Below are 16,033 nucleotides of genomic sequence, written 5' to 3' on the forward strand. Positions count from 1 at the left end.
CTTGTCCTCACGTGGGAGATGAGTGGCTCTTCTATCTTTATAAATCGACTCTGCTCGTAGTGTGAGCCTACCTAAATTGTGATAGTGGACAACCCTTTGTATGTTTAATTGGTATATCCTCAACTTAGATATTTGTTTATGGGTCTTTGGGAGTTCAATCCAGTGAAAACTTGTTAGTCCCTTTTATAATTTCCATTATCATTCTTAGTAATTGGAGTCTTAGTCGAATTATTCAACACCCTGAGCATTACTGGGGAACTTTCTCCTCATCCTCCTAGTTTGTAGGTCAAGGTTCACAGTTTCCACTCCCGGTCTTATATAAGTTGCATGCAACTCAGAGCATCGGGCCACACGTAGGTGACAATAGCTCATTTTACACCACCCTTTATGGAAGCTAGAGTCCTGCAACGTTTCGTGGTTCAAAGATTGTCAGACTATGTATGTTTTCTTATCCAATTTTTGTTTTGACTTTCTGAATTAAATATTTTTTATTATTGGCCCATTGTTTCTCTATTGTTCGGTGTTTTTGAAATTCTTTTGTCTGAACATCTGAACTCTTTCTACCTCTTTGGCTAGTGAGTCATTATAGAAATTTTGAGGTAAGATGCAGAATTTAATTTTTCATCCAAGGAGTACCCATGTTGCATACTTTCGATAATGTGAAATACATGGAAAAACGTGATTGCAATCATATTTTTCATATAGTTTACATTTTTTGTGTAGTTAGACCCATCGAAAGTATGAAACATGGGTACTCCTTGGATGAAAAATTAAATTATACATCCAACGAGTGCTCTTCCTCAAAAATTAAGTAAAATCGTATGGGGATAGGTTGAAAATACTAGTTGAAAAATAGTTTTTTTTTCCCTCTAAAGCTTGATGAGGTAATCTAATATTATTTTATTATTTTTACTATTATTTTATAATATTTTGTAGGAACCCCATTTTAGACCTCAAAATTTCTCTAATGACTCACCTCTTGCTTCCAACCTCCCTTGCTGACACTCATTCTTGTTTCCATCTGCTTTCTCTCTCTGTTACCTTGCAATTGACTAGCAAATTTTCACTCCACACTCTTGAATCTTGCTCTTCCTTCTTGCTTTCATACCCCCACGCCTCCCTTACATGACTCCTTTTCTCAAGGTCCTTGCTCACGAGTTTGCCTTATCTTCTATCCTTCTCAACATTTATGTATGGTTTGGTTTGGGTACATGCCTTGATGGGTGAATGCATCTACTGAAGAGCTACCTATTATTAGGAGTGTGCCTCTTGGGGAGATACATATATGAATCACAAGCTTTAGCAATTTGTTGCTCGGTTTTGAGACCTCATCCCAGGGCCTATCCAGGAGGAACTTTCTCACATGGAGTGTGAAAGGGTCCCCAATCAACAACAACTTTTAGATATGAAAGTCCCAGTAGATCTAATTGACTCAGTGCTAGATGTCGGACATACCCATGGCTGTCTTAATTAATACATGTATACCATTGATTTGAATTTACACCTTAAATATCATCTAAGTAGAACTTTGTTAGATCATTTTGAACACAAGACTAACATCTTACACTCCCTAGAGCACCTCCGTGGTCCTCTCAAAAACATTGATCAACATATGAATCACATTGAATACTATTTAGGCATTCCTCCACCAGCTTACAACACCACCAGAAATATTAGAGACTTGCAACACCACCAGAAATATTAGAGATCTAATTTAGGCTCGTTGTTATGGATTCTAACTTGTTTTTTCTCAATGACCTTTTTTCAAATTATATAATTCTCTCATGAATTTTCTATTTTGTCTCTCTATGAAAAACGTAATTTTAGCGAAGTTTCAATGTCCCATGTGAAAAACTATTCTAGCATTTGTAGAACATCAATATAAATCTTACTATTTATTTATATTTAAATAATTATAATTATAATTTTATAAACAATTAAGTAAAAAGAAAACAACTTTAAAATAAATGTAATATTTATTTATATTTAAATAATTATAATTATAATTTTATAAACAATTAAGTAATAAAGAAAACAAAATTTTGATAATGTAATTCCTCCGTCATTCATATATATATAATTAATTCCAGAAATGAAAGAATCATGTATTCATTTAAAATATAAAGTAAATTAATTAGGAAAATGTGATGACCAATTCGATCCTTATTATTATAATAAATATTTATATTATTACGAAAATAATATTTACACAAAAAAACAGCACCTTCCACGGAATGACTTTCACTCAATTTTATTTGACGAAATAATGTATTATGCGTTGATGTAAGCAGTGATGTAATAATCCACATTCAACAGACGAAAAAAGGTTTAGAAAACGGAAATTGCTTCAGTCAATGTACCTTGTTCTAAACTAGAGAAACATATAAATCATCTCATTTATCTATAATTATTTAATTAATTAAAATTAAAATATTTTTTCTATTTATTAAATTATTTATTTTAATATCATTTCTCATATATAGCTTATCATTATAGTGATAATTATTTAATTAAATAAAATTATATTATTGAAATATTTTTTTATTTATCAAATTATTTATTTTGATGATGATGATGGTGGTAGTGGTTAACCTCTACTAAGACCAAACTTTAGTTTATTGGACCTAAAGAAACAAATTATTTAGTTTGATTTAAGACTTATTTATTCTTATACTCAAAAAAACTTGGAGAAAAGCATCCCAAGCTCACTGTAATTTTAATATCGTAAAAAACTAAAAAAATCAGTGTTATGATAAAGATTATTTTAATATCGTTTCATATATATAATCTATTATTATTATTTAATTAAATAAATTATATTATTAAAATATTTTTTCTATTTATTAAATTATTTATTTTAATATCATTTCATATATATACCCTATCATTATAGTAGATAATTTAAATAAATAATCACACGCTTTCGTTTTCATGGTGAGATTCATGGTGAGATTTCAGATCCGTCGTCATTGATAAAATGTTGAATGTTTTATGAAAATGACCGTTACAATACCATCTGTCAACCACGTTTTATCTCTCATCACGTGTTTCCTACGATTTTGTCGTTCTGTAACGTCAACCTAATCCTGACACACAACCGACAGCGACGGCTCCATCGTTCCCGCAACAGGCGGACCTCAAAAACCAGTTAAAAACATGATAATTCTCCTATCGATTTCATGTAATCCGCGTCCCGACACGTTTCCTGCGGAATCCGACGTGGCCATACATAAATCTTACAGAACCGAAAGTCTTGAGTTCAAAGTGATAAGGTAGACCCTATGGATAAGGGAAGTCTTGGGTTCAAAGTGATAAGGTAGACCCTATCGATAAGGAGTAAAGTATCTGGCACTAATAAAAGCATATCTCATTATGAACCACCGTCAATTAATTCCCTGAATAAATCAACCTGCAGGGATAGATAACGATAATCACTATCATAATAAATCAACGTAGATAACAATAATCACTATCATACTGAATGTCCTACATTGACTGTCCTACTTCTAAATATCACTAATTATAAAATATCACATTTATTCATATATTAAAGTATAACTATTGTAAAGAGTTGAACCAGGCCCAATCCATAAGAGATCTTCAATCAATAATTTCACGAACCTACTTTTCGGTATATCTTGTATCCTGCGGCCATGGCAGGAGTCCAAATGAAAGTAAAGGTATCGAGGATTTCCACTGTTGCACCAGCCATGCCTACTGCTAAGCATAGCATGTTCCTATCTGCCATAGACATTAGTAACATACCCTCTAACAACGTGGGAATACTTCTTTTCTATAAAATACCAGACATTACTGCTGCCATGGATTTTCCTACTATGGTGGAGAAGCTGAAGACAAGCCTGTCGTTAGTTCTGGTGGATTTCTTTCCATTTGCAGGTCGGTTGGATATGAAGGGACGAGAATCAGGTCGGCCCCAAATTGATTGCAACGATGAGGGAGTGGAGTTCGTTGAAGCAACCATCGACATGGCATTTGAGGATGTGGAAATTGATAATTTTCAGCACAAATACTTCTTCACGGAACTTGTCCAGATCCGCCATGGAAAGGATGACGATTCACTTCTCTCAATACAGGTATGAAAAATTCACTCGCTTTACATTTTCCTACGGATAATGTTTCAAAAGTAACGATGGCTACTGCAGGTCACTGCTTTCCAGGGAGGCGGATTTTGCATGGGAGCCAATTTTCATCACGTAATTGCAGACGGGAATTCCTTTTCGCATTTCATGAGCAGTTGGGCAGAGTGTAGCAGAGAACTTCCAATTTCCAAGAGTCCTCACCACATGAGAACAGTTTTTCAGCGGGACAATGGAGATCGCGCAATACCCAACCTTTATTTGAGGGCTGAAGAAGTTATCACCGATTTTATCAAGGAAGCGCAAATTTTCAGGTTTGTTCGAGATAATCCAATGGCCATAAAATATTCAGAAATCAATTCAAGCGCTGTTGATGGTTCAGTGGAAAACAGGAGCAATATTATCCAGAAATCTGTCGAAGAAGAAACAAATCTGGAAATCTCAACTTTTCATTTCAGCGAAAAAGTAATTGAAGCTTTGAAGGAACGATCCGGCGCTTCAACTTCATTTGTAGCAGTTTCGGCGCAGTTTTGGAGATGCGTAATGAAAGCTAGACAAGTTCCAGAAAACAAGCCTGTTTGTTTTAGAGTTCCTATTGAATTCAGAGGGCGGGTAAAACCGCCATTGCCTCCAACGTATTTTGGGAACTGTATATGCAGCGGTATTGCCCGGACAACGGCCAAACAGTTATTGGGGGAGGATATCGTGTTTGCTGCGGCTCTCATCCAAGAAATCATCTCTTGCTGTGCCTCAGATGTGCACATCAATAATTTTGTAGATTTCGTTGAATCTCATCTTGGCAGCGGCAACATAGACCCAACTCTTGGAAATTTATGTAGCGATTACATTGTAATGACATCGATGTCTCCCAAATTTCCTGTTTACGAGATCGACCACGGATGGGGGAGGCCAGTGAGTGTGCAGGCTCCTTCCTTGATAGGAATTGGACAGATGATGATGTTCCCCGGAAGAGGAGGAGGAAAGAGTATTGCTGTGTCCACCAAACTCCCTCGCCATCAGATGGAATCCCTGAAACAGATGCTCATGGTTATCCCGATTGATGATGTTTCTTTTCTTATTTCGTGTGTAGTCCTTCTTTCTCGCTGCACACGGGAGTTGTTGAATTTGATTCACTAATAAAGATTAAGCTTCATTAAAAGTAGTTGCATATAATGAGGAATCTAATGAGGAATCTTCTTTTGTTTTCTAATAGATGTCTTTGGAATACCATTTTGATTATTTTCTCAAATATTTATTTCATTTATGTTAATAAAATATATAAATTTTCAGAAAATTATTTGAATTAAAAATAAGACTAGGGAACGGAAAAAGATAATAATACATTTATTCTGGATTATAATGGGAGTCAAGCTAATAAAATATATAAATTATCAGAAAATTAATTGAATTAAACATAAGAGTAAGGAATGATAAAGATAATAACACACTTTGTCTTAATTTCAAAATACCATCACTACTATATATAGGGGGTTTAAGACAATATTTGAAACATTTTTTGGGTAAATTATCTTAACTTGAGATAACAAAAACTTCTGTATTGTCTTTTAAGACAATATTTGAAACATTTTTTGGATAAATTATCTTAACTTGAGACAACAAAAACTTGTGTATTGTCTTTAACCGAGTGTCTCAAATTATTGTTTTGAAAAATTGTCTCTATATAGACAATATATAACACAAACATTATAAAGACAATATATAACACAAGCATTATTGTCTCTTAGGAGACAATGTCATTTACACAAACATTATAAAGACAATATATAACACAAGCATTATTGTCTCTTAGGAGACAATGTCATTTTCGTCTCTAGGAGACAATGTCATTTTTGCCTCTTAGAGACAATAGTTGGGATTAAAGACATATTGTCTTTATAGAGACAATGTCTTTAATCCTAGCTATTGTCTCCCTAAAGACAATTAAAAATATATTTAAAGACAATACAACATCACTTTTGTCTCTTTTGAGAATATAAAACAATGAACACAGAAAATATTTCATCATTTAAATAAATCAATATAAAAAGTATTTAATTAAAAGCAAGCTACAATATCCTTAATTAATTCGTGTTAAGACACAATGGACCTCCTTCTTACAAGGCAGATGCTCTTCCATTGAGCTAACTCCCTTTAAAGAGTTATGCAAGTACTTATGGAACCTAATTTGCACCTAACCTTAACCCCATGCAAGGTTCTTAGCACAAGGAGCAAGCAATACAATTATTCCACGACCCAATGCATATGTTTGCTTCAATTAATTGCACAAGAGTACATACTAAGTGCTACAATGAACACAACAACCTTGAATGAGTAATGGGTTTTTCACCCAACACTAAGACCACAAGTATCTCTAATCATTCTAGAATAAGTTTGGCAACATTATTGTACCATGTGCCATGAATGTTTTACAAAATCCCTTGCTTGGTATTATTATTTGTAATGTCTGCAAAACCCAAGTATTGATTCATCATATAATTAAGTGATTTTCATAAATAAGTGTCATTTTCCTCAGCAAATCAACAGCCATATGTTTGAAAACAAAGATAAAAGAGCATTTGCATCATATCAGGTGGATAACCTATTCATTTTTCACAGGACAACACCTATTTGGTTGAAGAAATAACATGTGCCAGCCTGCCATCTGTTGTCGATGTCAATCTAATCCACCCCATCCCTCACACACAAATAGTTGAAGCAAGATACCTAATAAGCACACACATGATACACATTATTTCCATATTTAAATTTCACCTAGTAGACAATTCACCTCAAAATTTCAAAAAAAAAAAAAACACAGAGGATTTTCCATTCTATCTTGTTGGTGATTTAATCTAACAAGGCAAAATATGCAAAAATGATCTCCTAAATAGGAGGTGCAAACCCACCTAGAGAGCATAGTTTCCTAATGACTATTGAGACCTGACTTGAGAACATGGTTTTCCTATGGAGATTATTTCAACCCCAAAGCTTGGCAGGGGAAAAATCATCAAACAAATAGGGAAAACAAGAAAGATGAAAACAATACTCACTTCTTGCAAGAAAAGCTACATTCAAGGACTGATATTTAATAAAGAAACATACAATATTCTTCATGTACACATATATCCACCATTAACAATTTTAAGTGTATATATTGTTGTCATGCTACAAAGGATGACTCCATTCTAGCCTTTGTATTTAAGGGATGAGGGTTGACAAAAGATGCTCATTATTGTCTTGTAACATGATCTATATCTTCTTTCAACAATGTTTCCCACCTTAAAGCAACAATATTCAGGTTCATGTTTGGGTACTACACAATATCCTATTGGATGTCATATATAGGTTGCTAAACTTCAATTAGGAAACCACTCGAGCAACAAAAATGTTACAGATATTCTAAATGGCCACTTTGCAAAACCACACACAAAGCATCAGCTCATAACACTAAGAACTCTCATTTTCTCTAACTACCAAGCTCTGACTTTTCTAGCAGACTCTGTTCCATAAACAAAATTGCAAAATTTGAGCTTTGGATGTAAGAGGCTAGCTTTATTTTCCACTAACAACAATATGGAAGAATGAACAATTGGATACACTTTTGATTATGAGCTCCATCTTTGGCTTCTTCAAGCCTTCATAATAGTCAAACAATTTTATGTGAAATAACCTTGCCAAATCTCATAAAAAGATGTCCATTAGAAGTGTTGCTCATGCTCCTTAGAACTTCTTTGTGATTGCCTTCCACGTACTCATCCAAATATATCCTGTAGTTGTTTCTGGGGGATGGTGGGTTTAATCAGATACCTGAAGCTTGTTTAGAAGCAGGTACTAATGACTACAAGACTATGGTAACCTCATGCATGGTTGGGTGGTAAAAAGGTTGTCTCTTTGTGCAAAGAAATGAAATATGGAAGATCTTTCTTACAACCCCAAGACCTGTGCAAGTTGTTGCTACTTCTTCGTCTATAGTTTCCCTTACTATATCATTATCTACTTTTGATAAAATCTGTATTCAAATGTGCATTTTAAATAAATCAAGGTTATTTCTTTATTTTCTTCATCCATGCAATATACCAAAACAAATTGGCTTCATAATTGACAAAAGGACAATCCCAACTGAAGTAAATTCAGAGGTATTATCATCTTACCAATTGAAGAAAATTAGATTCATTATCCACATCTTTCCTCCCTATTATTAGCTCTAAAATAACAATTTCATAGTTGTACAAATCATACTTCTCATTAAGCTTAGATGTCCTTGCATATTCAAGGTCAATATAACAAATAGTACCCATAACATAGGTAGAGGTGTGCGTTTTTGCAAAAGGGATACAATTGGTAATGAAAAAGTTTGAAAATGTGCTTCAAATTGTTATCTAAGACAATGGTGGAAGTTTTTACATCTTTGTAAATAATACATGGGTTACAGTCATGATGGAGATATGATAAACCTTGTGCAGCTCCCAAAGAAATACTTAGACACGTGTTCCAGTCTATTTTTATCGTCTTTGAAGATACTAAATGCAAAATGCATTGCTTGGATTATCTAAGTAGGCCATTATAAATAATTCACTATATATGAAAGGTTGGTTAGAATCTTTTGCTAAAGGCTATATGACCATTATACGTGTAAATTTCTAGACGGGTTTTACCATCCATTTCACTGAGCATGTAAGATGTCCCATAGACTTCCATTCACCATGTAGTCATAGAACAACAAATTTCCATGTGGGGAAAGATAATAACCATGCAAACCCACAATATTATGATGCTTGATTCTTCCAACAGTCTCAAACTCAGTTTCGAATTGGCGCAAATTTTGTGAATAATGTGTGTATAGTCTTTTAACACCAACTAGCTTCCAATTCTCGAGAACACATTTATAAATTGTGCTTGTAGCATTATAACCAATTACATATTTCTCATTCAAATTTTCTATGATTTTAATTATGTCACCATACATGTAGAGGGCCATGTCCATATGCAATACTACTAGCCTCATAGAACCTAGTTAAGATATCAAAGAGTTTTTTAAACAAGGGACACATATTGATGTTGATATAATTATTAAGTCCCAGAGAAATAAAATGTTGACCCATTTTGTTTTTTGGCCCTTTGGTAAAAGGTTTAGGATGATTTGAACAGTAGAGAATTATAATGATCATACATAATGATAAAATTGAGCCCAACCTAAATGCAAACAATAGTTGGTGTTGAGACTTAAGCTGTTCATTTTCAAAATCAACTTAATACTCTTATAAATATAATTTCACTGAAACTTTTATCACAAAACATAACTAATCTATGGAATCTAAAATTTATTTAATGTTTCACCTTTTGATTGTTTGGAGTTTATCTCACAAAGTGATCCAATCCAATTGCCACAGAGACCTGGATTTCCTAAAAAGTTGATTCAGTAATCAATATTTTCAGATGAAATGCACAAATCAACTAATATCTAGAAATAATACCAAATTTAACCCAAAAATAAATGTTTACATTATATCTACACCTTTTTGGGGTAAATCTTGTAACGTTATTTATGATAGGAATATTACGAGACACATTGTTGTAGGAGAAATTTCTATGAAACAATTGAAATCATTTCTAGTATAAATTAGTACACGAACTAGAAATATGAATATTATTTCCTTTTTAATTTCACAACAAAATGAACTTAGAATAGGGGATGGGCTTCAAATGAATTCTTATAGTGTTGTAAGGCTGAAACAATTGGTCAACTGATATGACACCTCCCTTGATAAACTATTATTATTCATTATCATGTATATGATATAATTCCAGAGTTATTTTATGAATAACTATGAACGTATTAAATGAATTGTATTTTATAATCCATTTCAAGGAACTTATAGTCACACTAAATTATGTAGCTATTCAATTTCTTGAGGAATGAAACCTAATAATCGGTTAGCAGAAAGGTCTCTAAATTGAAGAGATATCACACTATGTTATTGTTTTGTTAAAGTGGCAATGGGTACATTAATTGGTGATGTTGAAGAAAACATAACTATGGCACACATTTGCAAGCTACACAAATCAAGTACAAACGACTTACATATCCTTGATGCCTCTCAGGTTTATAGATTATGTTGGGAGAAAACCAGTAATTTTATTTCCACTCAAATTCCTTGAATTCACAATCCAAAAGAGATCACAAGGATTAATATAAAATATACCCATAGAAACTTGGTTTTTTTATAAAAAGAAAAAAAAAATATAACCATATATTCCTCTGGTATTCCATATATTAGAGAAACGAGTTTATCAATTAACTAGATGACCCATGAGCATGTTGCTGACATTAGGCACAATCGGTCCCACTCATCGGCTCTAGCTGAACATGCAGAGAAATCCAAACACCATGTATTCATTGAGGACTCTAGAGTCATTACTAGGGTTGGTCATTTCCACCATAGGAAGCTTAGGGAGGCTATTGAGATTAAGAGGCATGCTAGAAATCTAAACAGGGATGATGGTTGGAAATTGAGTAAGAGCTGGGTTTTGGCCCTCTCTTCGTGATTCCACACCCCCTGTCTCCCCACTCCCCCCCTTTTTTTAATCCACCTTATTCTAGTTTATTTGTTTATCACTATTAGAATAAGTCCACTCCTATCCTTTTCTTTATAAATATATCATATATAATATTTTGTAGCCTGTATTATCGCTCTTTTTTAAAGATAATTGAAATAAATATTTAGGCCCCTTTATTAATTTATAATAGTTTGACAATATTTATTTAACATAATTATAATAATTAAGCTACTAATTACTTTTAATATATAATATTTTGAATCCTATTCTTAACCACTCTTAACCTTATCCTTTATAAATATATAATATTTTCGAACTAACTCTTAACCCTATTATTATTTAATATTTTAATTAATTGCGTTATATAAACCCCCAACAACTATTTTTAATAGTTATAACTCATTCTTAACCCCTAATTAATTTATGACCTATTCTTTACAACTTCTTTATATATAAATACTACTTTGTAACTAATTCTTGACCCATCTAGTATTATTATTCATTATTAATATATATTATTTATGCTTCCTAACAATTATTTTTTAACTAAAATTTTAATATTTTAATAAATAATTCCTTACTTCCATTTTAGAATTTTTCCTGATTAACTAATCACCAATGGCTAACTCTTGGCCATGATGCATCCATGCTATTTATTCTTGAAGATTAACTGATTTTCTCACCTTGTCCTAAGGATGACCCACATTAGTTGGTTCGAAACATCGACCAAATCCTAATGATGTGATTAATCTGGAAGACTTTTATCTACAATATGGATCACAAAAGTCTTAGATCTAACATAATTTTAGTTGTTATATAATTTTTTTTTAATATATTAATAATTATATTTAACACTTTTTTTTGTTGATCAAACTACTTTCATTAGATTTTCAAAATGGCATAACATACAAAATTTGTCTCAACAGTCCCTACACTCTCATTCCGATTAGAATTTTTGAGGTCAGGGATTGGAGGATACCAAAAAGGAAACTTAGCATATATTATTTTTTTGAGGCATAAAAGCCATGTCATACTAGTAATAACTAAAAACGAGACTAGAACTAACATTGTCAAATCAAAGAGGGGGTTGGGGGGGAAGTACAAGGCGAGAAACAAAGTAACCAACATGATCATGAATGTGGAAATCAATATGTTCCGATCTCGCTTCCAAGCTGCGAAGGTGATCATTAGTGCGATGGTGACTGTGCTGGAGACTGTCCAGTTGAGCCAATATTTCATTTTGACTATACTGAATATCGGTAAGGTAAGCCACTATCTCATTTATGTCGTCATACCTATGGTCCCTTAGGATGTCCAAATCAATTTGGATGTGCTGCAACTACTCAACAAGGGAGTCCAAAGAAGTCGGGGCCTTAATGTCGCCTGGAGAGTGAGCTAGAGAAATGGCTTCTCCACCCTCTGTCTCCTGTCTTGTCGTATTGGTGGATGATGAACTGTGTTCAATCTCAGGATGACTAACCTGCACAAGTTGGCCCCTCCCATGATGAGGGCATCCCCGTTGGTAGGGCATATCACACTTATCACTGATTGAAAACCGACTGCAGGAGAAGACAAAGAAGAGACCATCACGATCCCTGCAAGGGGTGATGAAAAACCAAAGACCACGACACCACTACCACCACTAAGAGGAAACATGAAGACCGACACAGGAAGTACTTGAATGAAACAAACTTGAGGCAACCCAGACCAGAGAACTAGATGAGAGATACCCTCCTCGTAACCCAAGGGAATTATGAGAGCAAAAACATTGCCCTGGCTGAGAGGATAAACTTTTCTGACTTCAACCCAACACAGAGACTTAGACCACTTTCCAAATTTCCCAAAGAATAAGATATCACTGTCATTCCAGAATAGACCAGGAGGAACATCAGGCACTAAGACCACAACAGAATGTTTGCTAACCCATAAAGACTAAATCTTGAAACTGCATAGAAAAACAAAGGAACTAAAAGACGTAGAGACCTTACCCCGAGCACCAGACAGAGGAACCCAGACTTTCCATAAATTCGTAGACAACTAGAGTTGCGCAATGATGAGGAGGCAGAACTAGACACTGCCCGCTCAGGTACCAAGGTCCCAGGGGAAGACCAGTAAGAAAAAACTAGCCTAAGCCATATAATCAAATTCACACTTGTCCCTCCTTAGCTTGGGAAGAAGCCCCAAAGAGCCACCATGGCACCAAACCCAAAGCACAATTTTGCTTTGTTTCAAGCTTGTGTAAAAATTAAACCTATTTTGAGTCCATTTTGGTTATTATTTCCAAGACTCATTAAACTCATGAAAATCTTGAGCGTCTTTTGCCATTTTTTCATGCTTGTAAAATGTACATGAAAATGATGAGTTATTTTCGTATTTTCATGCTCATTAATTAAATTGAAAGTTAGCGTTTTGAGTATATTTTTATCACTTTTTTGAACTCGTTAAAAACTTATGAAAAAATGAAACAAGGATTTCTCTTTACATCCTTTTCATACTCATTAAACATGAAAATATTTATGAGTACTTGATTGTTCGAACTTGTAAACTAAATTAGCAACCATCTATTCAGTATAAGTTTACCCCTTTTACAAATTTAACTAGACTATTTAGGAAAAAAATATACTTTGAATAATCATGGTCAATAGACTACTCTCCTGCATTGTTTTACCCTCTTTAAGGTTTGAGGGACTCAATTTACGAAAAATGACGCTGTGGAGTTTACTTATTTTTTTATCCTGACTCCCTAAAACTGAAAAACATCAAGCTTTACTTTCTCTGGGTTCGTTAAAATTTATGTTGAAAGAACTGCATGAGTTTTCTTTTTGTGTCTTTTCAAACAATTTAAATATGAAAATGACATCAAGTTACCCCTTTACTAGACTCATAAAATCTAAATAGTGCAGGACTCGTTAAGCATGACGAGACCGAACCACTCCTTCTTAGGGTTCGTTAAAAATACTTCAAAGGACTCGTCCGAAGGATGAGCTTACAGGACAAGCATATGTTATCCTCCTCAAGCTTGTAAAAAATAAAGAGGTACTTGCCAGTAATGGTGGGGGAAAAGTGAGAAAGAATCTTTGTTTTGTATTTGTAAAAGGCAGTATGTCGCTCTTGAACATGACACTCGGACACTTTCGTGTTCAGGTTGGGAAATCCATTTGCCTCTCAGTTGACCAAACCTCATTGAAAGTGTTCAGTTGGTTTGGGTTTTATTTTTGAGTCAAACTATGCCAAGTCATTATGTCGTGTCTCTAATATGTTCAACAGAAGTTCAACCTCAGTCAAATTTCTTTGCCAGTCATAGCCTTCAGTTGCATTGACCATCCCTGAGTCAGTCTTGGATTACTCTAAACTACCGTTCTTCAAAACTTGACATAAGTTTCGGGTCATAGGCCCTCCTACAATGGATCACTTCCTATCGAATTCAGCTCATTATCGAGGAAGTTGATCTAGAAACCTTTAGCACCTTGAGGCCTGCATGTCTTAATGGCAAGTCTCTCACCTTCGACGATAGGTTCTCATCATTGAATTTGAATCGAAGGATTTTATGAATGTTCAACATCAGCATATTTATTCACACTTCATAGGTTTTACTGGAAGTACCTTAAGAGTCATTGTCATTATTGGTGGTTTCTCTCACACTTGCTAACTGTTCACACCATTGACCAGTAATCAAGTGGTTTCTACCATGTTCGACTACGAGACATTCACTCGCATGGCTAGATTCATACTATGGATCAAGAAATGGAGATCAAGACCTTGGATCTAGTTTCATCCATCTAGGTTGTGTGGAGTTATTAAATATTCATGATTGTAAACATAGATCCATTGATGGCTGCATCCATACTATGTCGTCTATTGACATGGATATTTAGATGTATTTCCATACTGTATTTTGAGACATTTATGTTCTAAGTATGGGAATGCCTACCTCAGTGATGATTATTATATTGCATTTTAATCCTTGATTGATTGTTGCAGGTTTCCAACCATGATCTCTGATCTAATTATTGATATGATAAAGCACTTCAGTCATCAAAATATTTCTTCTAACTTTGTGCTATAGGGGGCAATCCGTTACATGTCATTTTGTCGCATTAGGAAAATAACCATAAGTTTGGATCTCTTTCTATCCACACATGTGTTCTGGAGAATTACCCTGTAGAGTTTGAAACTAAATGATCCCAAAGAAAGTGGAATTTCTAGATCCTATGGCACAAAACCCTGATTTTGGCTATGTTTGCAGTTTCCTAGCTGATTCTTGTGCATACGCTGGGAATACCATTATTATCTACCATAAGTACACACTGTCTTCCACTATGAATTGTGAACATGACTTGAAGTACGTAAAAATAAAAAGTAATGGAAACATTGTTGATAGAATATATCCCAACCAACAAGCTTGAAATGAGTGCCTATTCAGTGTTGATTCCTCCCATCATGGAGTAACTCCACTTCTTTTGTCACAGTACCTCTATCCCACTAATAGTGGATCTCATCCCTTGTAGAATGGATCCATAACTTCCCATTCCTGGCATATAAAGCCACTGCAAGTCTGAGAATTGCGGGAGGAATTTTGGAAGTAGTTTTATGTTGTTGAGATTAGGTTGGAAGGCTTTTCTTGCAAGGGAGAGGGTTGGAGATTGCATAAGGGAATTGCTACATCAAGGCTACATGGTTGTAAGGTTTTTCTCTAGTTTTATGAATATAAGCAATTGTTCTTTCTCAGTTACATCTTCATTGATTTAATTTGTAGGATTCCTTGATCACCTACATGAGTTTTGGTTGTATAATTAATCAGTTAACATGTATAATTGGTTAATTAATTCATTTATCTCTTTCATTATATGTCGTATGCTTTGATCTCTTGCTTGTCTCTGTCTTTGTAGATCTCTTTTAGGACATTGCAGATAAGTTGTTGAGAGCGACGAGAGGAAATTTAAAGCATCAAAAAATGAGTGATTGAAGGCTTTGAGGGACTTCATCAATCAATTCATTAAATCAATAAGAGGCCTCTTTCATTCTATTTTCTTTCAAATGATAAGAACTTAGAGAAAGGTAGCATTTACTATGTGTTTTCTACTAGGGTTCTTTGAAGTATAGGGAGATCACTCTTGTCCGCAAGACATATGTTTCCACATAACTCTTAGCTTGGGAAGAAGCCTCAAAGATCTACCATGCAACAAGACCCAAACACCTCCAACCTCCTCACAAACCCAACTCATCACCCAAGCTAGCAAACTCGATCGAAATGCTCTCCAAACAATATATATAACAATAGATTGCAGGTAATTAATCTTCACACCTGAGATTTGATGGAAGGTATGGTACATAAATGTCGAGTAATTATGCGTGTGGTGAAGGTGCAGGCCCCAATG

At 34.3% G+C, this 16,033-nt stretch overlaps 1 protein-coding gene and 1 pseudogene across 1 annotated transcript; one reads left to right on the forward strand and one right to left on the reverse strand.

Annotated features, from left to right (window-relative positions):
- The first annotated feature begins 3,568 nt into the window (after positions 1 to 3,568).
- On the forward strand, positions 3,569 to 5,307 carry LOC149138686 (hydroxycinnamoyltransferase-like). Its single transcript, XM_089448213.1, has 2 exons — positions 3,569 to 4,094; positions 4,164 to 5,307. The coding sequence occupies exons 1-2, from the start codon at positions 3,654 to 3,656 to the stop codon at positions 5,232 to 5,234; spliced, it is 1,512 nt and encodes a 503-aa protein (XP_089304339.1). The 5' UTR covers positions 3,569 to 3,653; the 3' UTR covers positions 5,235 to 5,307.
- A 2,589-nt stretch (positions 5,308 to 7,896) lies between these two features.
- Positions 7,897 to 9,102, reverse strand: LOC149138687 (LRR receptor-like serine/threonine-protein kinase SIK1 pseudogene; annotated as a pseudogene).
- Between the last annotated feature and the right edge of the window lie 6,931 nt (positions 9,103 to 16,033).

The sequence above is a fragment of the Pinus tabuliformis genome, chromosome X (assembly GCF_031772625.1).
Source record: "Pinus tabuliformis cultivar Carrire ecotype Pingquan chromosome X, CPIR1, whole genome shotgun sequence".
Taxonomy (NCBI): Eukaryota; Viridiplantae; Streptophyta; class Pinopsida; order Pinales; family Pinaceae; genus Pinus; species Pinus tabuliformis.

Coding starts and splice junctions, on each gene's coding strand:
- LOC149138686 (XM_089448213.1), top strand. CDS start 3,654: ATGGCAGGAGTCCAAATGAAAGTAAAGGTATCGAGGATTTCCACTGTT. Junction 4,095..4,163: donor ATTCACTTCTCTCAATACAG/GTATGAAAAATT, acceptor TGGCTACTGCAG/GTCACTGCTTTCCAGGGAGG.